At 54.6% G+C, this 27,424-nt stretch overlaps 10 protein-coding genes across 10 annotated transcripts; 3 read left to right on the forward strand and 7 right to left on the reverse strand.

Annotated features, from left to right (window-relative positions):
• Positions 1-310: 310 nt before the first annotated feature.
• On the reverse strand, positions 311-711 carry LY79DRAFT_570080 (uncharacterized protein). Its single transcript, XM_060559116.1, has one exon. The coding sequence runs from the start codon at positions 608-610 to the stop codon at positions 404-406; it is 207 nt and encodes a 68-aa protein (XP_060408424.1). The 5' UTR covers positions 611-711; the 3' UTR covers positions 311-403.
• A 1,945-nt stretch (positions 712-2,656) lies between these two features.
• On the reverse strand, positions 2,657-3,280 carry LY79DRAFT_527097 (cupin domain-containing protein; the record flags this gene model as incomplete). Its single annotated transcript, XM_060555898.1, has 1 exon — positions 2,657-3,280. The coding sequence occupies one exon, from the start codon at positions 3,278-3,280 to the stop codon at positions 2,657-2,659; it is 624 nt and encodes a 207-aa protein (XP_060408425.1).
• A 1,731-nt stretch (positions 3,281-5,011) lies between these two features.
• Positions 5,012-7,290, reverse strand: LY79DRAFT_45877 (oxidoreductase family protein). Its single transcript, XM_060553192.1, has 2 exons — positions 7,245-7,290; positions 5,012-7,173 (listed from the first exon to the last, which is right to left on the reverse strand). Exon 2 carries the CDS (start codon positions 6,955-6,957, stop codon positions 5,338-5,340), a length of 1,620 nt encoding a protein of 539 aa, XP_060408426.1. The 5' UTR covers positions 6,958-7,173; positions 7,245-7,290; the 3' UTR covers positions 5,012-5,337.
• Positions 7,291-7,605: 315 nt separating this feature from the next.
• LY79DRAFT_527173 (exonuclease) lies at positions 7,606-8,324 on the forward strand (the record flags this gene model as incomplete). Its single annotated transcript, XM_060555906.1, has 2 exons — positions 7,606-7,650; positions 7,722-8,324. 2 exons carry the CDS (start codon positions 7,606-7,608, stop codon positions 8,322-8,324), a joined length of 648 nt encoding a protein of 215 aa, XP_060408427.1.
• A 461-nt stretch (positions 8,325-8,785) lies between these two features.
• On the forward strand, positions 8,786-11,024 carry LY79DRAFT_570087 (phosphoglucomutase/phosphomannomutase). The gene is made up of 5 exons (XM_060559117.1): positions 8,786-9,005; positions 9,181-9,278; positions 9,352-9,555; positions 9,618-10,631; positions 10,683-11,024. Exons 1-5 carry the CDS (start codon positions 8,953-8,955, stop codon positions 10,973-10,975), a joined length of 1,662 nt encoding a protein of 553 aa, XP_060408428.1. The 5' UTR covers positions 8,786-8,952; the 3' UTR covers positions 10,976-11,024.
• A 594-nt stretch (positions 11,025-11,618) lies between these two features.
• LY79DRAFT_45895 (uncharacterized protein) lies at positions 11,619-13,985 on the reverse strand. The gene is made up of 8 exons (XM_060553193.1): positions 13,110-13,985; positions 12,975-13,051; positions 12,852-12,919; positions 12,650-12,795; positions 12,368-12,594; positions 12,186-12,297; positions 11,990-12,117; positions 11,619-11,879 (listed from the first exon to the last, which is right to left on the reverse strand). Exons 1-8 carry the CDS (start codon positions 13,541-13,543, stop codon positions 11,632-11,634), a joined length of 1,440 nt encoding a protein of 479 aa, XP_060408429.1. The 5' UTR covers positions 13,544-13,985; the 3' UTR covers positions 11,619-11,631.
• A 693-nt stretch (positions 13,986-14,678) lies between these two features.
• Positions 14,679-15,775, reverse strand: LY79DRAFT_570092 (uncharacterized protein; the record flags this gene model as incomplete). Its single annotated transcript, XM_060559118.1, has 1 exon — positions 14,679-15,775. A coding segment is annotated over exon 1 (857 nt), but the record flags the coding sequence as incomplete, so codon positions are not given.
• Positions 15,776-16,605: 830 nt separating this feature from the next.
• Positions 16,606-17,188, reverse strand: LY79DRAFT_674105 (HMG box protein; the record flags this gene model as incomplete). Its single annotated transcript, XM_060564255.1, has 3 exons — positions 16,606-16,635; positions 16,703-16,920; positions 17,125-17,188. The coding sequence occupies 3 exons, from the start codon at positions 17,186-17,188 to the stop codon at positions 16,606-16,608; spliced, it is 312 nt and encodes a 103-aa protein (XP_060408431.1).
• A 5,998-nt stretch (positions 17,189-23,186) lies between these two features.
• LY79DRAFT_46036 (centromere protein H (CENP-H)-domain-containing protein) lies at positions 23,187-24,332 on the reverse strand. Its single transcript, XM_060553194.1, has 3 exons — positions 23,951-24,332; positions 23,730-23,895; positions 23,187-23,659 (listed from the first exon to the last, which is right to left on the reverse strand). The coding sequence occupies exons 1-3, from the start codon at positions 24,108-24,110 to the stop codon at positions 23,284-23,286; spliced, it is 702 nt and encodes a 233-aa protein (XP_060408432.1). The 5' UTR covers positions 24,111-24,332; the 3' UTR covers positions 23,187-23,283.
• A 386-nt stretch (positions 24,333-24,718) lies between these two features.
• On the forward strand, positions 24,719-27,106 carry LY79DRAFT_498361 (uncharacterized protein; the record flags this gene model as incomplete). The annotated part of the gene is made up of 3 exons (XM_060553349.1): positions 24,719-24,786; positions 24,849-24,960; positions 25,016-27,106. Coding segments are annotated over 3 exons (2,271 nt in total), but the record flags the coding sequence as incomplete, so codon positions are not given.
• Between the last annotated feature and the right edge of the window lie 318 nt (positions 27,107-27,424).

Genomic DNA, 27,424 nt, shown 5'->3' on the forward strand with positions numbered 1-27,424 from the left:
GGGGACCTCCTCCTTGAGCGAGATCTCCTTGAGGGACATGCCGAGCTCTGAGAGCACGGCGATGCGGGCGCGTTTCTCCGGGGAGTACTGCGGCTTACGGGGTTTGGGCTCCAGGGCGGCGCGGCGAGGCATGCTGGGCAGAGAAGGGCTGCTGGGCTGGGCTGAGTGCGGTAAATGAGCGGTGTGAGGAAGGGGGTCTGTTTCGGCACACGAAGAGGAGCAGAGCGGTGTCGCTGAAAGGAAAGGGGATGAGTTTGCTTGAAGGGGGACGCTGGGGTGATGAGCTTTTGGAGAGTGAGAGGATGAGAGGATGAGAGGGCGATGCTCGAATTTTCTTTTTTTTGTTTTTTTTTCTTCCCTCCTTCCCACGGTCCGGGTGGCCGACCCACTTTATCGGGGTGGATCAGGGGTGTCGCATTCGGAGTAGTGGATACGAGGGCTCTTGGGCGGGTCGCGCTTGTCTGTTGTCTGGGGAGGTCAGAGAGAGATGTTTGTTTGTGTCTGGTTGGTGTGTGTCGGGTGAATAAGCAAGTTGGGAAACCAGGCCTGGGTCAGAGGCACTTGCCTTTTGGTTTGGGACCGCCGGTTTGTAGGGCAGCACCACCACCATTGCCTTCCATCCTCCTTGCACATGACTGTCCTCTTGTACCCTCGACTTTCGCGGTCAGATACGGCCTGAGACCGCGGGTCGGAAGTGCTCGGCTAAACTCCGTATCAAATTACCGTATCCACTCGTTAGATTCGTACACTGCACTGACCACCCACTAGGCCTAATTCAAAAGGCGGTCAGCCAGCCTAGCCACACACCCACCCATCTAACCCTAACCCTTGCCACCAAACTTGCTGCTGACGTTGACTAACCCCTACATTTGCCACTTCTAGATCCCTGTTTCTGCCAGCCCGCTAGGCCCTATCCAGCAGCCCATGGTCAGTGCAGTGTACGAATCTAACGAGTGGATACGGTACCCGTCTACCCACGATAACTCTAATCCCCGTCGCGTCAAATACGCCAGCCAGCCAGTCAAGTCACCTCCTCCAAGGTCTTGTGGCAAAATCAACCATTGCGTGAAGTTGACTGACTGACGCGTTGCTTATTATGGCCGATTTTGTGAGGAAAACAAGGGCATCCCTGCAGTTACCCGCCTGAAAGCGCGTTCTCAACCGCATCCAGCTTTCTCTACACTAGTCCCGGTGCAGCCGTATCGTCATTTTCTCGACTGTTTCTCCGTGTACGCTTGAGACCAGGGTGCATGGGAAAAGAACCCTCCGTTTCAACACGCGCCATCTCCTTGGCCAGAGTCGGCAGATGTTCGCGACGAATGGCGTCCAAGAAGCGAGCGAGCACCACGTCCCACCTATTGAGTTTGGTCTCACTCCTGTGGGCCAAAAGTCACTTTGCTTCTTTGCGCAGCCTCCGTCGCCTACCTGCTGGGCTCGGTCAGCAATGCTTTCTTTTCTCGATCAACTCCTCCTGAGATGATTCACCCCCTGACAAAACCAAAGCCCGCTGCAGTGACTACCCGAAATCACGTGATGCCCTCGCATCAGGTAGTGGCTGAAAACCGCTAGTAGGTAGCTTCGAAATAGAGAACATAAGTTCTGAAGACTAATAGCTTTCCCAGAATGTCCCAATTCAGGATGCTGGTTGGACTCCTTTCTTTTCTCCTTTTGTCTTCTTTTTTTTGTCTCTTTTCTCTCACCCTTTATATCCCGAAAGGGGAGTAATAATTCAATTCTTTTCTTTTTGCTTCCTATTGCCACCTCATGACCCCCTGCTTGGACCTGGATTTCCTTCGCCGAAAGCTGGTTGAGACCCCGGCCTGGGTCGAAGTAGTCACATGGGTTCAACACTATCGTCGTAGTCATATTGGGTCGATTATGGGCCTGCTTCAGGTTGTTTCCGTCGTGTGCCCATCAACTCAAGGGCGGGGGTTCCTGTGATAATATTGATCACTTTTCGTTGAGTAGATTGTGTGATGAGAATCAAAGGCAGATAACAAGGAAGGGCGAGAGAGGCGACAGCCGTCATCCCACCCAATGGCCAAAAATGGCCGACGCGAGTGCTTTTTACCTTGCTGGTATGGAGACATCAACCGCCACCGCGTTGAAACATAGCGAATCCCTCGGTGGTTGTCGAACAAAAGACGTAGCTTTATGGTTTACGTCTCAAGCCGATATAGATACTTATTAGGCGATATATATGCCCCTGTACGCCGTCACCGTCACGATCGATGGTCCCCCCGGGATTCCCGATTCCGACTTCAGGAGATGGTGCCTTGGCTCAACTAGTTAGTTGAGTCCCTACAATCAGGTCTTCGGGCGTGCATTGCATGCTCTGATTGTCATCCGACCTTGGAGCCCTCTTGAGCCGGTCAACGGCGCCCTTGGGCATGTGGTTGTGCCTCGGAAGACCCGGAAGTCAGAACACCACGGGCTAAGCTGGCTCAGTGTCGTGAAATGTGTTCATTCTTCGTGGTGTATTTGCTTGTAATAAGCCTGTGCAGAGTCCTGCCAACTAAGGGGAGGCTCTCGAGGCGTTACGATTTGCTCGGCTACTCTTGTCACATACTTCCCAGCGTTGACGAAGGACGCGTTTCATTCATCGCGTGCCACGTCTCTTAGAATGGCCATAATGAACCATCGCAGCTCTGCTCCCTCAATCACGTTTCCCAGCCTTCTTCTTCTTCTCCTCCTCCTTGAATTTCTCAAAGTCCGCCTGCCTGTCCGGCGCCAGCTTCATGAACGGGATGTCGTCCTCCATGACCTGGCCCGCAACCCGTACCGGCTCAGCCGGCTGCAGACAGAACACCACCCGCGCCCACTTGTCAGTCGCGTTCTTCCATCCGTGCATCGTGCCCCGTTGGATCATGATGTCGCCCTGTCCCAGCGTCCTCACGGCGCCGTCGTCGAGGTGGCACTCGACCTCGCCCTTCAGCACGATGCCGTAGTCGCACGACTCGGTGCGGTGCATCATGGGCTCCGTGTGTGGGCCAAAGTCCACGACGCGCAGCACGGAGCCTGAGGGCAGGTGCAGAGTCGGCATGCGCGGGTGGTGCGGGCCGTACTCGGCTAGGTCCTTGTCGTTGTCCATCTTGACAGGCGACTCGGAGGTCGTGTAGCAGGTATGGAAGAGCATGTTGGGCAGAGGGTCCGGCGTCACTTCCAAGGGGAAGGCGTCCGAGTAGACGGCACGGCCGTTGGCGTCGTGTGTGGTTATGTGCCGTCGGACAGGGCCGAGGGGAAGGTCCCCGGGAGCGGGGACAGCTCCGGAGGACGACATAATGCGCCGTACGTATGACCGGTTGGGTGAAGGGACGCACAAGACAACAGATCGGGCTGACCTGCGGAAGAAGGAGCTAGGGAGAGGAGCTTGATGACACGGGCTTGCCCTGAGAAAGAATCTCCTGTTGCTTGAATCCCGATGCAGTCTCTTTTTTGGGAAGTCGTCCGAGTGGGTTGTCTGTCTCACAGGTCAAGGCAGTGCTTGCTCCTTGGAAGCAGAGAGTCATGAGACAAGATAGGGAACAAAGGTGGCCTTTTTATGAATGTATTGGCTTCGGCGCACAGACTTCGGGTTCTCGCTGACAGAGTTCGACGAGAAAGAGGAGAAAGCCACGGCTCTAGCTGGGCTTACATCTTCCCCGCAGGACTTTTCGTATTATAGTTTCGCTTGGGTGTTAGACACCGCTTCGAGGCGGATAACGCACCAGGCTGGCGTGGCTGCATACTGTTCTTACATCCTGCTCTCGCGCTCTCTCCCGAGTGGTTGGGGAGACGTGATGGTGGCTGGGGCAATCATGCTAGAGAGATCTATCTGCCGATGCTAATCATGGCTCTTCCACTTATTCTACTGTGATTTGCGCACGTAAGGTCAGGAGGGGATATCCAAGACGTGCAGGAACCGTTAGGCGCATAACATACGGCCACCAAATGGCGGTGGAGTACCGATATCGTGCAGTAGTGAGCCCGTAGGCCAACAACTCCGAGCATCGGGCATGACGAGCTCACCAATGATGACGGGGAGCTCGCAAGCAAGAGTGGTTCGGTTTTCGAGCGGCAGCCCGTCACTACGTAGCTGTCTGGACTGCGTGCGTGCGTGGCTTCGGGTTTGATCACTCATACATAGCTGTGGTGTAAGTCTCAGAAAATGGTAACCGCCTGCGCCGACCGTACTGATTGTACCCGCTCATATCTATTGATAATCACCTGTCCGAATTGAGTTTGGTTGCACAATGGTTGCACTCTGCGCAGGATACGTAGCAAACATGCAATGCTCGCCTTGTGCGACAGAACGTCAATAGCAGTGTTTGGTCCTTGGCAGCATGTCAAAGGTTAAGACCTAGTAGGGCTCAGTTGGGCTTCGCTTTCTGGGGTAAAATACTAGGACAATTCGTGCTGTCAATTGCGGACATCTGGCTCCAGTGAGAAACCAGTTTAATTCAATGAACTGCTTGATATATGGCCTGCGCCAGACCAACCGGCATTGATAGGCTATTGCCGAAACCGAAGCGATTCGTGGAACTGCAGGCCTATCAAAGCGCAATATCGTGGTTGCCTAGGTCTTTGATCTTATTCAGCCCGGCTGACGCATTTGTTGCAAGACCTGCGGTCGACCCACGTTCTGACGCCGGTCTGGACAACGGGGAGGGTTCCTTTCTGTTGCTTCGGGTTCTAGAAGGCCACTAGCAGAACAGCCTGCGCTCTTGAGAAACCTTGTTGTTCCCGAATGTTCACTTGAAAGCGGCCCTCCTCAAGGCATCCACCCCCGATTCCATCTGCCTCGTACAACAGTCCTGAGAAGAGGGGATGCTCTCTGTAGGTTGCAGTCGAGGTCTTGATTCTTCTGACGCAGCATATCAGGGACACGGGGGGGAGGGCTCTACCGCCGGGTCATCTTGCCGATGACACCGGTCCGATAAAAGCGGCGATTTCGGTGCGCCCGCCTCTGGCGTCGAGCCTCTTGAAGCACGCTTCGAACGATGAACGAACACTCATCCACCAACAAACCAGCGGCTATCCTCGCCCGCTAGCTCGTTCTTTCTTCGGTAAGATGTGAAGTTGATAACAAGGCTGGTTGAAGGCCATGAATATAGCAACCTCGGGAGGGTGCCGCCGGGACCGAGTCCCGGGCTGATAAGAAGATATCAACGATGGTATCCCTCGACGTGGTTGTCTGAGCGAGCGAAGGGGGCCTCGTCCATCGAACTTGCTGTGCCTCACAGCTTAGCCTCTTGGAGCTCAATTCTTTTGATTGAGACGACAACTAAGAATGTTGCAGCTTGGGACACTCCTCCCGTCACTGGATGATGTGGTGACCTGACAATGTGTTTGCTGTTCTCACCCGCTGCCTCTGTTGGTAACATTTCTTGACCACCATTCCTCCCAGCCAACAACCTTCTTCGCCGTTCTGGCCTCTTCTGCTGCAAACACCATGGCGTGCGACCGAATGACTTCTTCGAGAGAACAACCGATGAATTCGTTTTGAGCCCTCTCTGCAGTCCAGCCGTGGTTCTTGACCCGATCAACCGCCAGGATAAACTGCCGCGCGAGGCCCTTATCGCCACCCCCGTGGCCGGCATCCTCGATGGTTGGATGATATGATTGAGTGGCGCCCGTATTGAAGTCATCAATGGTGATTGTACGAGCGTCGGCGTATACTTCGCCATCGACGCCGTATATGTGCGTATACCTCTCGCATATCTTCTTTGTGTGCGCGACCATGTGTAGCGTTGCAGATTTGGCCTGCTTGGGGGCTTCCGAATCTGCTGTGATGGCATCGTCCCAGGTGATGGTCACAGTCTGATCGTCGCAAACGTTGTTATCCGCTTCAAATACACAGCGCCCGAACCAGTTTCGCGAAGCTACTACGTCCTTGGGGGTGGTCTCATCGTAGTCGTCGGCAAGCTTGGCAGCCAGGGCTTTGTTTCGTTCAGGTGTCGTAGGGAAATCCTCAATCTCCGGAAGCACGATACTGACCGGCCAATCGGTATTCCCAGAACCGAGGCCGTTAAGATCTGAACCAAGGTAAACATTCTTAGCCGAGTACTTGCATCCTTCCTCACCCAGCGGACAAGTCAAACAGTTCGTTGCGTTCCCTGCCGCGGCGGGTTTTCGGCCTTTCCTGAATAGTTGCAGGGAACCAGTAGACGATACGGTGGATGGAAGATGGGGGATACCCTTTCCGGCTTTGACAGGAGCACTGAGAAGCCAGAGAAGCAGATCAATGTCATGACAGCTCTTGGTCAGAAGGCTCGGTGCTGTCGTTTTCTCATTTCGCCAGTTGCCGCGCACATAAGAGTGTGTGAAGTGCCACCAGCCCACTGGTTCAGTATGCACGATTTTGATAATATCACCAATGACACGGCCCTCGAGAAGGAGTTTGCGAAGAAGCATATTGTGAGGGCTGTAACGAAGAACATGACCAATCGAGAAGACGTTCGTAGGCTCTTGGCCGGCAGGTGGCTTGAGAGCATCGAATATGTCGAGACAATCGGCGAGGGATGTCGCCAGAGGCTTCTCGCACATGACATGTAGGCCCAGGGGGGCAAGACCGACGACGACATCGCGGTGCATTTCGTCAAGAACACATATGAAAGCGGCATCGACGCCAGGCGGCACATCTTCACCGGCGGCCTCTCGCTCGCGACGGCGTGTTTCGTAGGCAATAAACTCGGTCCAGTCGGAAAACTGTTGTCCTTCCTGTGGATTGTCCGAACCCCAAATGTAGGTTCGGCCAAAGGTCTGCCGCTTGTAGGCGATGGGTTCAGCTACCGCCGTAACGATACCGTTGCAGGAGGTCTCGGTCGCACGAGCGTAGGCCTGACCGCGAGAACCAGCACCGATAATGAGTATGCGAGGTGGTGAAGCGGACATGGCAGGTTTCTCTGGTGGTACTGGATCTGGCTGCTCATCATAAGGGATCGCAACTGGTGAGCCCGACTTCTTGAGGGACGACATGACGAAGGAGCTTTTGGAGGAACTCGAGCCTTGAATCTCCTTTGGCTTTGGCTTCTCAGGCCGTTAACTGATTGTTGACGGTCGTTTCAACTCGGCGAAAGCATGAAGGAGTGCAGATTGTGTATCCGGTGGCAGGAGCCTGGGTGGTTTATCATAACGGCATCGAGGTAAGTCGGCCAAGCGGGGTCTTGAGAGTCTTGGCCAATGAACAGGGTGCTATTTGAAGACGAGTCAGTATGAGATGAGTGATGTTTTATCGGTCCTGATAAGGAATGCAAGGTACGTACTGGCTCGCTGCCCATCACCCCATGAGGCTTTTGGCGGTGAGAAGACGAATATTAAGTTGGAAGCTGCTGCTAGGATCACTAGATGCCTCGTGCACAACACAGACCCCTGTTGATGTGTCAATGCTAGCAGGCCACAGCCGAGCTTTTCTTGCTGCCGACAGCAACCACCCCCCCACCCTCACGTCAGGTACCACCTCGGAGACAGAGGCTGCATGTTGCGAATGCCTTCCTTGCCGCAGCTGATAACGCAAAAACGTCCAGGGTGTGATCAAATCATCAGAAACTGAAGCATCCAGTCCAGCTCACCATGGAATTCCTCAGCCCTCTCAATCCTCTTAAGCCGAAGGCGCATGCGCCCAAGATGCAGTCTGCGTCGGATGGTCCGCTTGTGTGGATTGACTGTGAGGTAAGCGTCCTATATTTTTTTCTTGGACATGTTGCTGCCCTAAGAACTGGCCTGTATTAACATACTCTCAGATGACCGGACTAGATCCTGATAAGGAAGAAATCATTGAGATTTTCTGCATTATCACCACCGGAAACCTGGAGGTCGTTGACCCTGAAGGTTGGGGCTGCGTGGTGCACCAGACCGAAGAGCGCATGGCACAGATGGACGCCTGGTGCACCCGGACGCACCGGGACAGCGGTTTGACAGAAGCGGTCATCAAGTCGACGATGACGCCGCAGCAGGCAGCGAAGACGTTGCTTGAATATATCAAGCAACACATACCAGAGCCGAAGACAGCGCTGTTGGCGGGCAACAGCGTGCACGCAGACCGTTCGTTCCTCAACAAGCCGCCGTACCGCAAGGTGGTCGACTATCTGCATCACCGTATTCTCGATGTCAGCTCGCTAAAGGAGGCGGCGAGACGGTGGTGCCCACCACATATTGTGGATGGCGCTCCCGTAAAGCAGGGGCTTCACCAGGCCAAGGAAGATATTCTTGAGAGTATTGAGGAGGCAAAGTACTACAGAGAGGCCATTTTCGGCTTAGCATGGAGACGGGGAGATGCCAGCCTGCAAGAGACGCCCATCAGCGAGCGTGATGAGGATGAAGCGTGGGCAGACAACCTGCTATAGCCGGGAACGGTGAGGTAGAAAGTCTGTAGGCAATCCTATCCAAAGTAGCCGGCGTGGACATGAGTGCATCACCAGCAAGGTGTTGCGGGATTGATGTCAGTGCATCATCGTACATTGTAGGTATTATTGACCACTCCCAAGACGTACAGTGCATTGAGGGCTACACGCTGTCTGGAACGCGGTTAGTACTGCGCGTCGACTACTGTGCGAATGACGGGAAATGCACTACCGTAACCCCCACTTTGGTGAATGAGGGGCTCCCTGAAGCTGCCCCTCCTTTGCTGTGAGGTGACCCCGCCCATGCCTGGCCTCAAACTGATATCACTGGTCCAAGCACCGTGAAGCCACCCCCACTACGGCGAGCTCAGCTCGAGTGAATGGCATGTTGGGCCGTCGCCTTCTACCAAAAGCTGCCACAGTGTTCTAGGGTCTGCTCTCACCGCACCAAGCTTTCCTTGTCAGCCCCGCCCCCCGCCAGGTCTGTTGCCGCTCCTAATCCGGTTCGCATGAGGGGATGAGGGAGACAGATACTGATATTAGTTAACAGCTCCCAACATCCTCCTTTTCTCTCTTACATCCTTTGAGACACTTCCCTCTGGAACCTCACAACCTCAAATTGCACGGCATCATGGACGTCAAGACTGTTGAATTCAAGCCCTTCCAGGACCAGAAGCCCGGAACGTACGTCAAGCCCTTTGCGAAAATCCCTCTCTCTTCCTCTCTCTCTGACGTTATTCCTACGTCGTCACAACCCCATCTCTCCCGACTTTTCGCGACCCCGCCATAGCTCCCTCCTTGTCTCATACCAGAACACACATCCATTTTAACCACCGGGAGTTGCTAACAAACTCTGCAGTTCTGGTCTTCGCAAGAAGGTTACTGTCTTCCAGCAACCTCACTACAGCGAGTCCTTCGTCACAAGCATTCTTCTGTCCATCCCCGAGGGTGTTGAAGGTAAACACGACCCCAAACCCCCCTTTGCATTCTGTCATTGGCCCCCCCCGAAACTGACAGGCCGTCTTTCTAGGTTCTTTCCTCGTCATCGGTGGTGATGGCCGCTTCTGGAACCCCGAAGTCGTTCAATTGATCGCCAAGATTGGTGCTGCGTACGGCGTCAAGAAGTTGCTCATCGGCCAGAATGGCATCCTGTCCACGCCTGCCGCCAGCCATGTCATCCGCAAGCGCAAGGCCACTGGTGGTATTCTTCTGACTGCCAGCCATAACCCCGGCGGTGTGTACCCTCCTAAGCACACTGATGCGCCAATTTGCGGGCTAACCGATGCTTCCCGACAGGTCCCAAGAACGACTTCGGCATCAAGTACAACCTTGCCAACGGTGGCCCTGCCCCCGAGTCCGTTACCAACAAGATCTACGAGGCCTCCAAGGCCCTTACCTCTTACAAGATCGCCGACATCCCCGATGTCGACATCGCCACAATCGGCACCAAGACCTACGGCTCCCTCGAGGTTGAGGTCATCGACAGCACCACTGACTACGTCGACATGCTTAAGGACATCTTTGACTTTGACCTGATCAAGAAGTTCTTCCAGTCCCACCCCGACTTCAAGGTCCTCTTCGACGGTCTTCACGGCGTCACCGGCCCCTACGGAACCGCCATCTTCGAGAAGGAGCTTGGCCTCAAGGGCGCCACCCAGAACTGCGTGCCCAGCCCCGACTTCAACGGCGGCCACCCCGATCCCAACCTTACCTACGCCCACTCCCTTGTTGAAGTTGTTGACAAGAACAATATCCCCTTCGGTGCCGCCTCTGACGGTGACGGTGACCGCAACATGATTTACGGCGCCAACGCTTTCGTCTCTCCCGGCGACTCCCTGGCCATCATCGCCCACCACGCCAATCTGATTCCCTACTTCAAGAAGCAGGGTGTCTACGGCCTGGCCCGCTCCATGCCCACCTCTGGTGCCGTCGACCTGGTCGCCAAGAAGCAGGGTCTGAACTGCTACGAGGTCCCCACCGGCTGGAAGTTCTTCTGTGCCCTCTTTGACGCTAACAAGCTATCCATTTGCGGTGAGGAGTCTTTCGGCACTGGAAGCAACCACATCCGCGAGAAGGATGGTCTTTGGGCCGTCATTGCTTGGCTGAACATCATCGCCGGTATCGGTGTGCAGAACCCCGACGTCACCCCCTCCATCAAGAAGATTCAGCATGACTTCTGGAACGAGTACGGCCGTACCTTCTTCACTCGCTACGACTACGAGGATGTCGACAGCGAGGGCGCCAACAAGGTCGTCGGTGTTCTCAAGGACCTTGTCGCCGACCCCAACTTCATCGGCAGCAAGGTTGGAGGTAAGCTTTCTCTCGACGCGAAATGTTTGGGCCAAACACTAACCCCTACAGACCGCACCGTCACCGGCGCTGGCAACTTCTCCTACACCGACCTTGACGGTTCCGTCTCGTCCAACCAGGGACTGTACGCTACTTTCTCCTCTGGCAGCCGTATAATCGTCCGCCTTTCTGGTACCGGTTCTTCCGGTGCTACCATCCGTCTGTACCTCGAGCAGCACAGCAGCGATCCCAAGACGTACGACCAGGACGCCCAGGACTTCCTCAAGCCCGAGATCCAGATGGCAACTGAGCTGCTCAAATTCAAGGAGTTCATCGGCCGCGACGAGCCCGACGTCAAGACTTAAGCGTATTCATGTATAAAAAGAGGGGGGGGGGGGTGGAGTGGTAAAAAAATGGTACGCTTCGGTATAGAGAAGCCAGACATCCAAGTGACCTTGGATGATGTTACGATGGTACACGATTGCATTAAATTGAATCAATTCACCTAATAACGCAACAAAATTCGCGCAGATGTTTCGTTCCAGCTGCTTGTTTAGCCAGCATTTGCTAAATAGTGTCATCCGCTGCAGTTGAGCTGCTCGTTGAATGCTGTCATCACTCATTGTCCATTCTGTGCTAATAATACTTTTTCCAACTATTCATAACGTCATCATATCATGATTCATAAGACGTGGGGAAACAAAGAAACGGGAAAAGACGAGAGAAAAAAAATAGACTCGGGCTGGCAAAAGACTTTTAAAACAAAGGGAAAAACAGACATACAAATCAAGTCCAAACCTGCCGGCGTTTTCTGTCCTCTGGCAAATCCAGTGCACGCACTCTTTCGGACCCCTTTCTTCGAAAACCAACGTCTCCGCGACCATCTTGTCGGGGCAGGCTGCTGTCACGATGCTGTAAACGACAATAGGGTGGGCCTGGAATTGCGAAGAAGTTGCCTGTTGCTGGCTGGCTTGGATTCTTCCCGAGGGTTTTAGATGGGGGGAGGGATTGGGTTGGCGAGCTACTTGGCATCCTCGATGGCCTCGCGAGAATCGGTGGATGGTTCCGAAACGGTGGAGGAGAACGCCTCGAGGAAGTGTGCGGCGCCACTCTCGGAAACAAAGTTAATCTCGAAGGCGCCGGCCTCGCCCTTGCGCTGGTTCTGCTGGCGGTAGCCCTTGCAGAAGACGTATAACTGGACGTCCTTGAGCCAGACGCGGTGAGGGCTCTTGCGTCGGAGCCAGGTCGGTGAGGCGGACTGGTGTGTAACTGCGAGGCGCGTCCTTGTGAGTTTGAGGTAGCGATGGGAAGGGCGTAGCGAGCAGCGAACAAGCTTCTCCCTTTGGGGAGGGAGTGGTGTTAATAAGCAGAAGACATACCAAAGGCGGTCCAGACGGGACATAGACGGAGCTCGCCGTCCCAGACCGCGGCGTGGAGGCGGAAGCCCCGGGTCGCAATATCTTGGTAGACCATGAGGGAGTGCTTGAAGCCGTCGTCGATGATTTGCCTAATCATCCCGCGAGTTAGCGAACGACAGCTGCCGGCAGGGCTATACATCATCGAGGAGGCGCCTACGCTTGAAAGGTCTTCTTCTCTCCGGCGAGCTTGAACTCTCCGAGGTTCATGTTGGTGGTCATCGTGTTTCGGGCCTTCAGGGAGACGAAGGTGCAGTGGAATAGGGTCAGTTCTGAGGTGGTGGGTGGGTGTGTCAGCGATATCAAACTCTGACAGACGGCAATTCTAAGGGTATAGCATACCCTCCCATGTCTTGAAGTAGAGAGAGGCCCAGAGCTTTGGCGCCCCTTCGGAGAGACTCCAACGTTTGAGCTGTAGGCAGTTCTCTTCGCGCTGGAGGACGAGCTCGTGGGTGCCACGAAGGGAGAACCACGGGGCCCCTAGGTGGTAGGTCCTGAGCAGAATATAGGGCGTATGGTTGACGAGGTTGAGATACGCCATCAGCGCAAGGCGGTCTTCGTCAAAGGGCCTGATAAAGAGCATTAGCAGGCGCCCGTACAGCGCGGGGAGTGCCGTCACCGTACCTTCTGAAGAGCATCTTGGTTTCCTTTGGAATATTGAGTTGGCCCCATGCCAGGAAAGGACCGCAGGCTTTCGACGTTTTGGCGTGCTTCAGGGCCGTTCGGGACGGCAGCGGCAGAGAAAATATCTGCTCGGCCCAGTGTACCGTCTAAGGAGAGTCCATGTCAGCACAGCCTCTTCTTCATCTCAGCGAAAAGTGCGTACTGGATCTTGGGTTATCGGCATTAGCAAAGTCTCTGGTCGGACGACAGGCCCGACGTGGGCGGGTGTGGCTGGGGGGGCATGTTAGTCTAGAATTTGCTAGGGGATCCAGAGGGCTCTCTTTACGCAGTCCTCTTGCTTCTCGCATCTCGATTATCCTTGTTCGTAACAACTCCAAACCATTGAGATCGAAGGTGGGCGACCTGGAAGCTTGCTAGTACCTTATCTTCCCTTTGTTGACGGGAGTAATATACAACTTACCTGATCAGGAGCTGTTTCAGACAGTCCAAGAAGTGATTGTAAAGCATAAAACGCTGTGGAAGTGGGAGACCTCCGACCTCCTGGGTCATCTTGTGGTACATCCTTCGCCACCGGATGTCCTTGCTCACGGTACGGTCCTCATAGTATTCGATAATATCGCGAAGTGTCCGGCTCAGACACGGGAGTATGATCTGAAGGTAGTTTAGAAGGATGGAGACCCGGTTGAAATGCATTTGCGATAGGTCGGCCAAGTTCCTGAGTAGCTGTGCACACTTCCGCATGCCCGCGACCAAAGCATTTATGGGGCCGCCATATGACTCGGGTAGGGCCATCCGGAGCCCTTCCAGGCTCACCGACACAATGTCAGCGCGTTCGGCCTCGAGGCAACAGCCTTGAAGCAGGCGGTAGTCGATCTTTTGAAGACTCTGTTCCATTTTGTCGATGCGTGGGTTGACGGACTGGGCCTGAATGGCGGCGCTCTCCCTTCACGGCTCCATCGTCTAATGAACGAAGCAAGCTAGTAGGACGGAGTAGTGGCTGTACCTCCCGCCTGCCGTTCCGCGCGGGGTCTTGCCGTGGGTTTCTCGTATGTTTCCGATGCCCTCGTCCGGTCGAAACACTGTCCTCGAATAGTAGCTGAAGAACGCCGTGGGCGGCTCACAAGGGTTATGCCGATATACCGATTGGAATTAGTGGCAGGAGAAATGCAGGCCAGAGGGAAGAAAAGAGGTAAAACGAGGAAAGGCCCGCCTCTTGTGCTCAACATGGTCTTCTATGCAGTCGCGACTGCTTAATGGGTGGGAAGTCGCTGCAACTATGATTCGGAGCTGCAGGTTTCGATTCTGACGGCCGGTCAGGGAACAGACGCCACCACCCCGTCAAACCTTTGGGTGCCGTTTCCTGCGTTGGCTGTACGAACCGAGATGCCGGTTGTTTACATATGACGTGTACAGCGTCCTATGGTCTCAGTACATTGGTTACTGACGTTTTATCTGATGTAAAGAGTGGCCACGCTTCGTCGTGCGTTGTTGGGTAATTTAACCCCCTTGCTTTTTGGGGACCGACAGCGGCTGAGAGCGTGGTTCTGGAAGTAGCCAAACTTTGCTTTGAATTCGGTTTCGAGGGAAGCCGAGCACCCCCATCGGACACCAAAAAGGGAAAACGTCACTGCATCATATCAATCCGAGTGAGCGGCGCAAGTGTCGCCGAGGCCAGACGGAAATAGCACGAACTGTGCGGATTCATAGAACGCCAACAAGCACCTGCGCGGGAGCCCAGGGAAGTACGGAAGAAAGGAGAGCAGTGCATGCCTGGCCAGACTACTGGCACGACAAGATGTGTGGGCTCAACACATATCGATCTGCCAACCGACTAGCCAGAGCTTGCCACGACTGCTGGGGATGACCCCATGGGCCTGTACGGTTCCCCCTCCCCTCTGCATGCATTAGGGACGTCCAACTTGGAATGGCGGACGAATGAGGCCGGCCCGGAGCCGGCGGGGGTAGCGTCTGGCTAGTTAGCACATGCATGAACGATGCAGATAGGCAAAAAGAAGAAGAAAACCAAAGGAAAAAAAAAAAAACGAAAAAGATAAAAAGAAAAAGATTATATAAACACCTGTTGTTAGCAGAGACTTTCGGGGAACCCATGACACCAGTTGTGTCATGTTACAGAATGAGACCACTGACTGGCCGTGCTCGTGACGATAGAGTAAGGAGGCAGCAGAGAAAGTTATCTAGAGAGACAGTAGCAATTCTCGATTCGGAGAACGTCCAGCGCACCGACAGCCTGTGGAGGATGTGTCGAAGCCGATTGAGGGGCAGGCCTTGGTGGGACAATGACAAGCGCATGGTGATATGATATATGATGAGATGAGACGCGATATTCCCATGTCACATCCGCCCGTGACGCCTGCGGGAATGATGCTGATAAAATGTATCGTCTCGAATGAATCGCTTCTACCGAGCCGCCTCTCCGCAGCGCGTGGGATATGCCAGCCGCCTCTATCCGTAGCCTGTCGTGCTTTGTCGGCCGATGGTGCAAGGCGCGGAGAGTCAGTCCAGCGGGGTGAGATGAGGTTATCTTAGTGCGAGGTAGGCCGGTCATCCGAATTATGGACTTCCTGGACAGGGATTCAGCAGACCATTCGTTCATTCGTCCGTCCGTCTGATACATGTACGGAAAGGACCCCGCCCTCCAGGCCCGAACGCGACCGGACATCCACATTGATTCCCGCCCGACTGGCCGGCCGCCCCGGCAATCCTCGGAGGTGGCTATAAGTGTGGCCGGTGGCCGTAGAGAATGTGTTGCGCGTTGGTTTGGGGAGGATGCCGTTGAGGGTGGCACCCTCGAGCATGTTCGAGTTTTAGATACGGAATGACGGTGATGGTGATGGTGGTCGGTTGACTGCTCATCTGCAGATCCGGGAAAGTTGATAGATGGAAGTCGATGAGAGAAGACTGCGGCGGCGGGCGTATATGAACTTGACGGCCAAAGTTTCAAGCCATCAAACCGGGGCGGGACCGCGGAGGAAGGAGAGTGCCGGCAACCTGTCTCAACTCGACAGGCACCCATCCATCCACATACATCCATCACCCGTCTTGCATCGTCTGCACGCCATGTTATTCCTGCCTCGCAAACAAACCTACCATGCCACTAAGGAGAGCACGAATGTGGTTTGAATCCTGAGCCACCAACCACGCCGCAGCAAGTGCCTGCTCTCACTACTAATCGGGCCTGGCGGCCCCGAATGGGGACCAGCCACAATCGTCCCCACCCTCTTCCCCGGCGAGGGAGCCGGTGACTGATCAGGTTTACCTTGGCTCAAATTGCAGATCCAGCCGCGGAGCGGCGGGGCCGGGGGTCCAGCTAGGTAGTCAACACACAAGCTCCCCCAAATCCGGGTCATACAGACTGGCTCATCCATCTATCAGCGTCACGTACTCGAGCAAATCTGTAGCGTCAACGGCGGTGCTATCCTTACCCAGACCCTTAATTACATGGTCGATGAAACCAAGAAACCTCTGACCCTGGACCCTGATCCCAGGCGAAGACCCCTAATGACAAGGGCATGCCATATACATGGCAATTAATAACATTCAACACTGGCATTGTCGCATCGCCGTCGCCCTGCTCCACGAGTTCACGCACACACACACACACACACACACACACACACAAAGGCTGGATAGAACATAACAGGAAAAAGTCATACAAGTTTGTCAACGTGAGCCGTCAAATGTCATTTAGTCCCAATCGTGGACAGTTCCGTTCCGCGAATGGCGGCATGACCAGCTCTCCTACGGATGCGGGGCGGCTTAGAAGCGTCACCTGCCTCGTATCGCCCATCCTGCCGATCCTGAATAACGAGAAAAGCAACCCATTTCAATCCCATCATACACCGCCGAGCCCAAAGTTACAAGGAAAGTCCGAAAGATGTGCGGGAAAGTAACTCAACGCCACGCATTCGGACCGAGAAGCAACAGAAATACAGCAATCAAGAAGACTCATCCTCCTCTTGTTCGGCCTTCAGATTGACTAATTAGCTTCAGCACTACACAACCATGAAGCCGAGAGGGGAGGGGATGTCTTACGTTGTAGGCCTGCTTCTCGTCCTCGTAGCGCTTCTTGTCGGTGGCAGCCTTGGCCTCGTAGGGGGCACGCTGCTTGTCGTTGAGGGCCTTCCAGCGCTCACCGAGGATCTTGCCGACCTGGCCGAATGAGATGCCGGGGTTCTCCTCACGAACGTTCTCGCGCTGCTCATTGGCGAAGAACATGTACGCGGACAGACCACGCTTGGGGGCGTTGGGGTCTAGACAGGCGTTATTAGCCATCTGTAAATGACAGTGATGCATGTGAGCGCACGACACAGGGCGAGTGCATCAGCATGGGAGCCAGTGTCTCGACAGTAGCAGTGGACTAGCTTGGCAAACCTATCCACAGACTGCATGACATCTGGGCAACCACTACATGACGCGACTGGGCGAGTGTCTTTCGCATCTGATGGAAAACTTACCCTTCTTCGCGCGCTTCTTGTCGACCTTGCCGGCCGCGCCTCGCTTAGTAGAAGCCTTGGGCATTTTGAGTACCTGTATAGCAAAAGGGTTAATTAGTCTGCTCCATGATGAAGATGAAGCGAGATTGACAAGCATAGGCATTGGGCTATGTGTTGCTTTGCGTCTGGACGGCTGAACAGAGTCGCAGCGTCGTGGCGCGAGGGATATGCGATGATGAAAACGGGCCGCTACGAAGCGGGACCCGATGTGTAGGGGGCTGAGGCGCAAATGCAATTGTGCTCCGCAACGCGAAGTAATTGCGATTTGAAGCTCGAAGTCGTCCAAGAGGGGTCGAAAAGCATACCTGAAGGTGGTTTTTGGAAGGTAGAGAGGGTGTTGTGGTTGAGGTGTTCTGGACGCGTCAAGCTCTTGTTAGCTGGGAAGCTCTTTGGACGATGTTGGGTCTAGATGAAAGGTGCTCAATAGGATGAGCTGGAGGGGTGCACGCCATGTTGAAAGCTCCTCGTCCGACTACAACCACGATACCAACTTTGGAAAAAAAAGAGGTTTCTAGGTGATGCCAATCGAGGCGACGAGTCCAAAATGGCGGCGGCGTTGAAAACGGAAAAATAGAGTGATGCGCATGTGGTTGCGGTGCTGATGGGGTTGGGCGATATGGGCGGACGGTACTCACAGGTTGAGTGCGCGTAGGCTACAATGTGTGGTATTGCGAGAGTGCGGATTGTATGAGAGGAGGATTTGGGTGGGAGATTTGTATGGGAAAAGAAGAGGGAGGGAGATTGTATGGGGGAGGGCCAAGCAGCCTTTTTACTATGGGGGAGTGATTGTGCGGGAGCAACGCGCCTGGGTGCACTTGTTTTTGCTGGGAAGTCTGGGACTGGCAAAGACTGTCAAGGAAACTGGGGGGGCGTCTAAAGTGGGAGGGGGTCACCTTGGTCCTTCCTCCTCTTTTGCCTTGGATCAGCTCCCCTCTTTGCCTGGCCTTGTCACTTCTTGTCTGGGAGTCTGGGTGTAGACACTGTCCCGCCTGGAGGGTGGGCGGCTTGGCTGGCTGGCTGGCTGCTACCCGCTGGTACTCCAGCTGGCTGTTGAATGGCTATGGGTGTCTGGGTAGGTATCCGTACAAGGGAAGGGGGGAAGGTCTGCGCACTGGCGTTGGTACTAACACCGGCAACACTGGGCACACGCACGCGGGCAAGAAAAAAAAAAAGAGGAGAGGCAAGAGAGGGGAAGGCATAACAGGAAGGGAGAAGGGTGGGCGCGCCTTCCCTCCCTGACTGTCGAGGAGTGTGGTGCCCCCCCCCCCCCCCCCCCCCCTTTCCCTGTGCTCCAGCGTCCCTTCTCGTTTCCCCTTCCTAATCCTCCCATCACCCAGTTCAAGTCTATGTACGTACGCCCGCGCCCACCCTCAAGGTCAAGGTAAAGGTAAAGTAAAGGTACCTTGCTACGGACACTATCAGGGAAAGTACCTTGCCTTCCTCTTTCCCTCGCCTTACCCCCCTTTTTGCCGTCTGTTCGTCTCCCCAAGGGGACAGACAACTGCACCACCAACCGGGCAGCGACAAAATACTTTACGCAAGTACCTCAGTACCTTGGCAATACGGAACGATACTTGTCTGGTGTAATCTGCAGCGTGTGCCTGCCCGCACGCAACCAATCCAACACACCTTTCGTACTTTCAACTCCTACTCCTCTTCCTGCGCCAGAAGCACAGCGAGACCAAACCAGTTCGGGCCAGGCGCGCTCACACGACGTGAAATGCGAGCGCAGGAGCAACAGCAGCAGCAGCAACGGCGAAGTGGGCAAGGCAGAGGAAGCAGGGGCGACACCTAACAGCAGATATGGAGCAGCAAGAAGAAAGAGAAGGGGCCTTCCTTCCTTGTCTGTTCGTATACTGCTTCTCGCCACCCTCCTGCCTCCTTTCCTATGCCGTTGTCTTGTCTGTCTTCCTTCCTACTTGCTCCTGCTACGGTCCGTCCTTGCTACCTCGCTTCCGTCTATCTCGTTTGCCGCTGCTATTATTGTGCGGTACTGTACAGGTACAAGCGCGTGCGAAACTCCGCACCGAAGTACTGTACATACTCCTTGTACTCTCGTTTTACATCCGGTACTCGCACTGTATACTTTGTGGCGCGTTTCTCTTCCACCTCGTTTGCTACCGGTACCTACCTACCTTTCTTCGTGCCAGTCTTTTTCGCCCGCCCGAGAAGAGGTGGTGTGGTTTGCTCCTGAAGCATCTTGCGTCTTCCGTCACCCCACCACCGGTCACACGGACCACCCTTCTCCCATCTCCCCAAGTCGTGCCATTCCCGAACCTGCAAGTCGTTTGGTCTTCTCGCCATTTCCACCTTTGACGTCGACCGGCACTTACATAGGTAGACTGAGAGCGGTTTCCACGCAAACCGTATCACTTCATCCAATAGCAACACCACTTGTGGCTTCATCAAGAGTAGTTGTCTATGTTTTGCACCAATATCTCCGTTACCCTGCCCTAGTCACACCCTCCTCCAGTGACGGTCTTTGCTGCAATGCCCTCCCTCAAGCATTGGTAGCATGAAGATGGGATGCGGATACATCCAGGTTACAGAGAGCAGCGACAAGCCTGCTGCGACCGACTGGATTTGGTCCGAACCAGGCAATTCCTTCACCATGTTCACCGGCGCTAAGGGCTACCCTACCTTGTATAGCCTGACTGGTAAGGTCTCAACCTACCAGTCGATATACCCCAACCTCAGGTAGTGTACTTGACTCCCTCCCCTCTTGTCCTCAAGAAAGCCCGTGACGCACGGGGACAATGGAACTGAAGCTGGCCGTCAGCTTCGCCTCAGCCTCTCCCATCTGGGTAAGTACTGTCCATTCGACAACCAATTGCCCAACGTGGCTCGCTTCCCTGTGGCAAATACGATGGGTGATCAGAGCTATGGTCCTGTGCTAGTGTGCAACACCTGCGCGATATCTGCAACTCTCGAACTGGATTCCTGGAACTTCACCACTTCCTACACCCGGAGCAAACTTTCTCCATGGTAGACACCAATGACCAGCCTGTACACGGTACACACTAGGACGCTCATCATTTGCATTTTGCTGGGGTTGTGGGCGTTGGCGACGTCATGTTGAAGATGCTACTCTCTAGTAGTAAACGCTTTGTGCTTACAACCTTCTCGATTTTTGCATGTGGTCACAAAACAACAAGGGCCCGGCGGCTTGGATATGAGAGATGGATCACTGAGGGCACTTGCGGGCTAAGATGCACCGCACTATTCGTACATCAATTCATTTGGTGTACAATCCAGTACATTGTGCAAGTGTCACCCTAGGCATCGCTGCGGTTTCCCCCACACCAAAACGCTATTCGACACACTTTGCGGCATTCCCCTTTCCAAAAATGGCTTGTCCCATCATTATTACTCCCAAGCTCCCAAGCACACCAAACCCACTGCACCATCGGCACAAAGTTCGTTCCCGACAAACGCACTATGCCTGGCTCAGTGGCTCGCCCTGGATTGCCAGTCCACGCGATCAGGCGGGATACACACGGCTAAACCCATGTTGGCGCTCCAATGCGGCCTAGATTGCGACACCATTAGCTGAGTTCCGGCGCGAAGCCCACCCATCAGCTCCGACAAGCCTTGGGCAACTCCTTGAAAGCTTACGGGAGCAGCAGCAGCAGCAGCAGCAGCAGCAGCAGCATGGTGCAACCCCATGTGGACTCCAGCTGTCGAGGGTCCAGTTCGTCAGGTTCTCGCCGCTCGGTATGATACACGGGCCCCCGAATCTGCAGGGAAACAAAGACATTCGCCATCTGGTGGCACCCAAGGCCCGTCGGCGGTTTGACAAGGACGACTCGCGAGGCAGCAAGCTACCACCAGGCGGATAAGCCTCCGTTGCTCAGGGAGATGTGACAATGGAACGATGGCCGGCTGTCACGATGACTGATGGGGATGGCATTTGAACTGGTCGCTGGCCGAAACGGATCCTGGGTACTTGATTCATGCATACGCCCCATGTACCGTCATACGAGATTGTCATGTATCGCTACTTTGCCCAATGTACCGCTAATCTGGTCCACCGAATCCGGAATGAGTGCGCCCAATCACTCCCACTCGCAGCTCTCGGTACACTCTAGACTCCCCAACCTCCCTTTTCAGGTCGACTTGTCTCCTTGTCACTCTTGCCCCTCACCGGAGAAGAGTGGTACGTGCGGGACGTCTTCGAATCACTAACAAAAGATGACACAAATTGTCTAAGCCTCTCAGTGACTGCGTACGAGCGAAAGCACTGACAGTCAAACATCAACTGGTGGATGCTGAAGATGCCACAAGACGATCATGACCTGCGCCCGCCTTTCAAAGCCGTTCCCGAGTAGAGTTTTTTTCTTTCTTTTCGGGCTGGATAACTGATCCAGCAATCGGTTGTCAATGGCAGGCGCACTTGAGTCGTTTCTACGCAGCACGATATCAAGACAGTGCAACACTCGGCATCGAGGAAGAGTGGGAATACTTTGTCATGCGCACAAAATATGCGGGTATGTCCTGTACCTCGAGGCACCAGACGAGGTGATGCCTGCAAGACAATTGGAGGTGGCCCCCCGCACCAATGCACCCAATGCGCATCCACCCAAGACGCCCAATGCAGGCCTCCTCTTGCAAATTTATGAGCCGGCGCAACTTGTGGCCATGGGGCCAGACGGTGTCTGCCGGTCTGTGCCAGTAGGAGGGCGTTTCCTCACCATTCCAGATAGGCTGCCGGGCCCAGCTATTTTGCTTTTGCCTGCTTGTTCCCTGTCTGGCCGGGCTGGCGCTGGGAAGGCAGTAGTAACGGACGGGCGAACAAAGTGCGCAAAGTACCCACGACTTGCAGCGGATACACGGAGCCTGGCAATCTGGCTGGTCGAGTTGCCTTTGCCAATGCTGATACTGTGCTGTACCTGATGCTCCCCCGGCAATTTTGGCCCTCCCTGACCTCAGACTTCACACTCTCACTCACACACACCCCCTCCCAAGCCAAACATCCAAGTTGCTCACACCAGACGACATGCACACGAATGTACATGGAGAGTGTAGCTCAGCGCCAGCCAGCTCCACTCCCTCCCGGGTCTCCTGGCTGATCCGGAGCAGCAGGCACAGAGCTCGACTGTCGGGGAGCTTTGCACTCCCCCCAACTTTCAATCCCAGTTTCCCTCCTTTTCTCCTCTTCTTCACACACTCGGACCTATTGATTATCTAATCCCAAGAGCGCGTTCCTCGCGACGTGGCGCGAATGGCTCAGACTTGCGCGTATCACCCGTTCACGTGAACGCGCAGGACGGCTCTCAGTATTACAAACTATGGATAAACATTGGGATACTTTCTCGCTTCGAATGCACCTTCCTTCTTATTGCCCTTCTTGACTGGTTATTGAAAAGCGTTTCATCAAAGATATATTACCCTTTGGCCACTTCAGAGTTTCTACAGAGAGCGTCTAATGCTGGTAGGCTGACTCTACAGAGCTGAAGCATTGGCCACAGAAGCAGATCTCGGAGCCAAGCTCACACGTGATCGCTCCTCGGCATCATCGCGGTGGTCATAGCGCCTGGATGCACTAAGCCCTGTTTGGCTTCATCAGAGCTTCTAAGTGGTGAGGATCCTGTGGAGATCGGCAGGGGCCGAAAGCACCGCGAGCTTGGTGACCAAACGCGACCCTTCAAGTGCCAGCCGGTACGGTGCCTGTGTGCAGTGCCAAAGGATATCTCTACCGGTAATCGATTTACTGCAGGGCAGGGCAGGCACCGCGATCTGGGGATTCCATCTGGCCCGGCAAGCCTGCCCACAACCCGGTCGTCATTTGCCTGCGAGGGGGGCCGTACCTGCGTACGTACCGTGCATCGTGGGTTTGAGGTGAGTGTTCCTCTCTGCCGAGGTATTATTTGCTCAACCATAGTCCACTCCCTGGTGAATCCTCCAAGCTGCGTTGTTCCAAACGTCATTTGCCGTTATGGACGACCTAGATTTTCGATATGATGCAAGGTGAAGTTGTTCGTCACAAAACATATCACAGGCAAACCCATGCCCGCTTCCAACCCGCACTCACCGCTCTCGTGACGTAAGGGCATGGCCATGCCCCTCGTATATTATATCGATCTCAGGCCTTCTCCAATACCCTTTCGACTCATGGTGTTGTCAGGACTCATCCTCGGGGTCCAGTACGATATCCGTCAGTGTTTCATCCCTTGTCCAATCGATGCCACTGCCGACCACTATGGCGCTGGCTGTACCTTTCATGACCTTCCAACGCTGCCTACTGGCTTTAACCTCGGCCTGCAGTCTATACATATCCTCCTGCACGCCGACGTCGCCGATTTCGCCCATTCGCCTGGCCTCCGCCTCCTCAGTCAACCGGAGAATTTCGGCCGTGAGCTCGACGTTCCGCCGACCTACCCGCAAGCTCTCGGCCTCGACGTCCGTAAGCTCGTTGATGGCAGCACGAATGTCAGAAGAGGTTTCCGAGAGCGTGACCGAAGTGGCGTCGCGAGCATGAATGTGAGGGAGGAGATCGCTGGGTGCTATCAGTTCTCGTCCTAAGTGTACCTGCATATACAGGAGTGAGATGCGAAGATGCAACCAACGTTTCTATGGGTGTGGATTGCGTGCTGCTATGGACCGCTTTGAGAATTGGATTGGCGGTCATGACGCTATCCGTGATGTCGTTCCTCAGCAGCCATCCGGCACGCGCCTTGGCCGCATCCTGCTGTGCCTGTCGCACATCCTCCTCGGTATTTTGTAAGAGTGAATCTGTAGAGTCGTAAGAAAATGATGAATGAAGTGATTTCGTGCGTGGATGGGGAACCTGGGGTGTATCTCTGCTGTGCTTCAATGAGGGCAACCGTGACTTCGAGGTCGCGAAGTTCATCGTAGAGCGCCAGAACGCGACGTTCGTCATTCGATAGTAGTAGAGCAGGCGCGTCAACGGCTTGCTCTGCCGTCCTCTGGTCTTGTGGCTCATCCATGGTCGGGCTCGTGGTTGTTATCAGATGGCGAGAACCAGCTTGATCGAGACCGGTGCCCGATTCTCAACGCCCCGCCCTTCAGAGCGCGGTACGCGGACTCAATAATTGGAATCCGGCGTGTGCTGGTTTCGGTTCCGGACGTGGAGCCGGCGAGTGAGCTTGGGTTGTGGCTAGGGAGACTTTGTCAGCCTCTTTCGATGACGCTATCTTATCTGTGGCTAGTGATCGGCAAACGACCCAATCATATGACAGCAAGAATCACGAGGCTACATCACGCTATACCTCCTCGAGCTTTTTAGCGGGTTTGTAGTCTGCACGAGCTCCGAAGGGTGCCTCAGCGGTCATATGTGGAAGCCCGGCGAACGAACCTTCGCTCGCGCCTTGCAACAGCCATTCATACATGCGCCTTTTCGTCCGGTGCCTGGTGAAGCTCACAGCATCGACGAACAAACCGAGCAAGCGGAAACGACACGCTCAAACCTCGCATCAAGCTGGCACGTCGTCGCCGACATCATCGCATAGCCTCAAGATACATACCCCAGTAATCTTACCGCAAAGGCCAAACGGCGGGCTAGCTATCGCAGCTTCCGCTTGGAGATGTTCCGGTGATGGCGACGCAGGTGTTGATAGCCCATACGGGCCAGCGCCTGCAAGTGGACACGACGCAGTTCTCAGCGTATGTGATCGCTGCTTGCGATTCCGAGACGGGAGAGTGGGAAAACTGACTGGTCGTCGTAGGCTCGATGATTTCAAGGCCTGGATCGCAAGGCAGACGTCGATTCCGGCGCATCAAACTGTTGCTTTGACTGCCCAAGGACGAAGTGTCAAGCTGCAGACTCTTCACCAGGAAGTATGGCCCGCTTCCTTCCTCCATTAGATCAAGGACCTTGCTGACCGTTGCGCAGACGGAGATCTACATCTATGACATCCGTTTATCGCAACCCAACTCCTCTGGTGTCGCCTCTTCTCCCAAGTCCGAACTGCCGCTTCCCAAGCGATACTCCGTCCCGAACGCCCCCAACTACATCGGCAACATTCGCGTATTGTCCGAATGGCAAGCTTTGTACAAGGAGCGCCAGGTCTGGGCCCTCGGCATCGTCCAGGACTCTACACACATGGCAACCGAGATCCAGCAACGATACGGCGAGATGGACGTCATTATCAAGTGCCTGGACGCGGCAGTGGCCAATCTGGAGATTAGTATAAAGCAGATTGAGCCCAAGTACGCCGAGCTAAAGAAGTGGTTGCAGCCCGCGCTGGAGGAGTACGAGCAGCTCGCTGAAAACTGGGAGCACTACCTCACTATCGCGCGCAGCGTGCCCATCTCTGCCGCCATGGTGCGCTTCATGACATCTCGGGACCTCAAGAAGAAGCAGGCGACTTTGGAAGACCTGATCGAGCATGATACGGCAAAGAAGTCGGGACGATTGGCGCCAACGTCTTTGAAAAAGTTCAGTACCAAGGCCGCAGATTTGGACAAAGCTGCGGACAAGATGTATGGGGCACTGGAGCAGCTGATTGGGGACTTTGACAACCTAGTCGGTCGATCTGCGTTATCCCATAGCGGCGAGGCGGCGCAACTACTCCAGGACCTCGAGGCCGTGGCCAAAAAGATCGAAACAGACTACCACATCGTGCTGGAGTATCCCGACACGCAGCCTAACGTCTTACAGGCATCGCGGACGGCGGAGAACCACACATCACGACTAATCCCCAGCTTGAAGAAGCGCGCCGCGGAGATGGACGATATGCTGCACTATGTCACGCAGGCGCGAAACGCCATTGCCTCCGATTGCATCGACTTTATGCGGAACATCACTGAGATTACCACGTTACACAGCAGCGTTAAGAATCAGATTAGTCTCCTGAATCAAGCTGAAGACGACATGACGACATTTGACTATTTGCGTCTTATTCACCAGCTCCCGTACATGTACGCCTCCTTCGTCTCCGAAGCAGTGCGACGCCGTGAATGGTCTGATAAGATCAAGACGGATTCGTCAACGCTCGCTAACGAGATGGCGCTATTTCAAGACGAGGAGTCGAAGAGGCGGAGAAAATGGCACAAGATGGTCGGTAGCATGTACGGCCCCGACAAGGCTGAAGCCAACATCTTAGGTCTCGAGGTCAACTTGCTTGGCGAGGAAGAGACGTGGCCAAACATGGCTAAGCGAGATTTGGAAGAATTCTTGGAGCACCTCCAACGACAACAGGCCGAGGTCAACATCATTGACGACGTGGCAAAGCTGGTCAACGAGCTGGGCAGCCCCACGAAGCAGCAGGCGAAGAGGTTGAAAGCCTTCAAGAATGGGAGTGTTCATGAGGCCGCCCTTGGACGAAGCGGTTTGATGATCCGCGGCGATGACGACCTGCTTCGCAGCCTTCAGGATGACAAGTCAAAACTCGAAAACAAGCTAAGGACGGCGGAGAGCCGGGTGCGAAGGTTAGAAGACTTGCTCCACAGGCAAAGTGCGGCGTCTCGACCAGGCATCGGAGGTCTATTTGGTCACGAAAGGAACGATTCAACGAACTCGATCAAGTCAAATGCGCCTTTGGAGGATAATCGTCGTTCGACTGGGAACTCGGAGGCACTATTGCAGAGGATCCAACAATTGGAAAATGAACTGAACAGTCGTCGATCATCAGACAACTCAGAAGTCTTGACCCAGAGAATACGGCAGCTTGAAAATGAACTCAATGGCCGCCCGGCACCCGGTAATTCGGAGGCTCACTCGCAGAGAATTCAACAGCTTGAAAGTGAACTCAATACAGAGAAAGAAAAGTGCGCAGCGTTCGAAAGAGATCTTAGCGTCCGGGCTACCGCCCACGACGACGTCAAGGGCCGGATGGAGGAGGCGAACTCCACCAAAAAGGAACTCCTCGAGAATATGGAGGCCTTGCAACGGGAATTTGTCGAAGAGCGAAAGTCACTCGAGAATGAGATTAAGGGACTCAAGGCCCGCATCGAAGACACCGAAGATGAAATTGAAAACTTTGGCGAATCCAGAGAGAACGAGAAGGCCACTTACATTGAGCGGATGCATGACCTGGAGGCCGAGATCGAAAGGTTGCAAAAGGAACAAAAGGACGAGGCGCTCAAGACCCAAGGCCAAGTTGAATTCCTGCGCAACGAGGCCCGACTCCAGAGGGAGCAAAACGAATCGCTCGAGAAACAACTCCAGACGGTGAACGACGAGGCAAAGAGGTTAGCCAAGACTTTGAATTCCACTCAGGAGACCGTCGAGGTACAGCTGAAGGCACTTCGTGATGTTCACGCGCAACTGGCTGCAAACGACGACACAACCGAGGATCTT

This window comes from Colletotrichum navitas (genome assembly GCF_030913465.1).
Source record: "Colletotrichum navitas strain CBS 125086 chromosome Unknown LY79scaffold_107, whole genome shotgun sequence".
In the NCBI taxonomy this organism is placed as follows: domain Eukaryota; kingdom Fungi; phylum Ascomycota; class Sordariomycetes; order Glomerellales; family Glomerellaceae; genus Colletotrichum; species Colletotrichum navitas.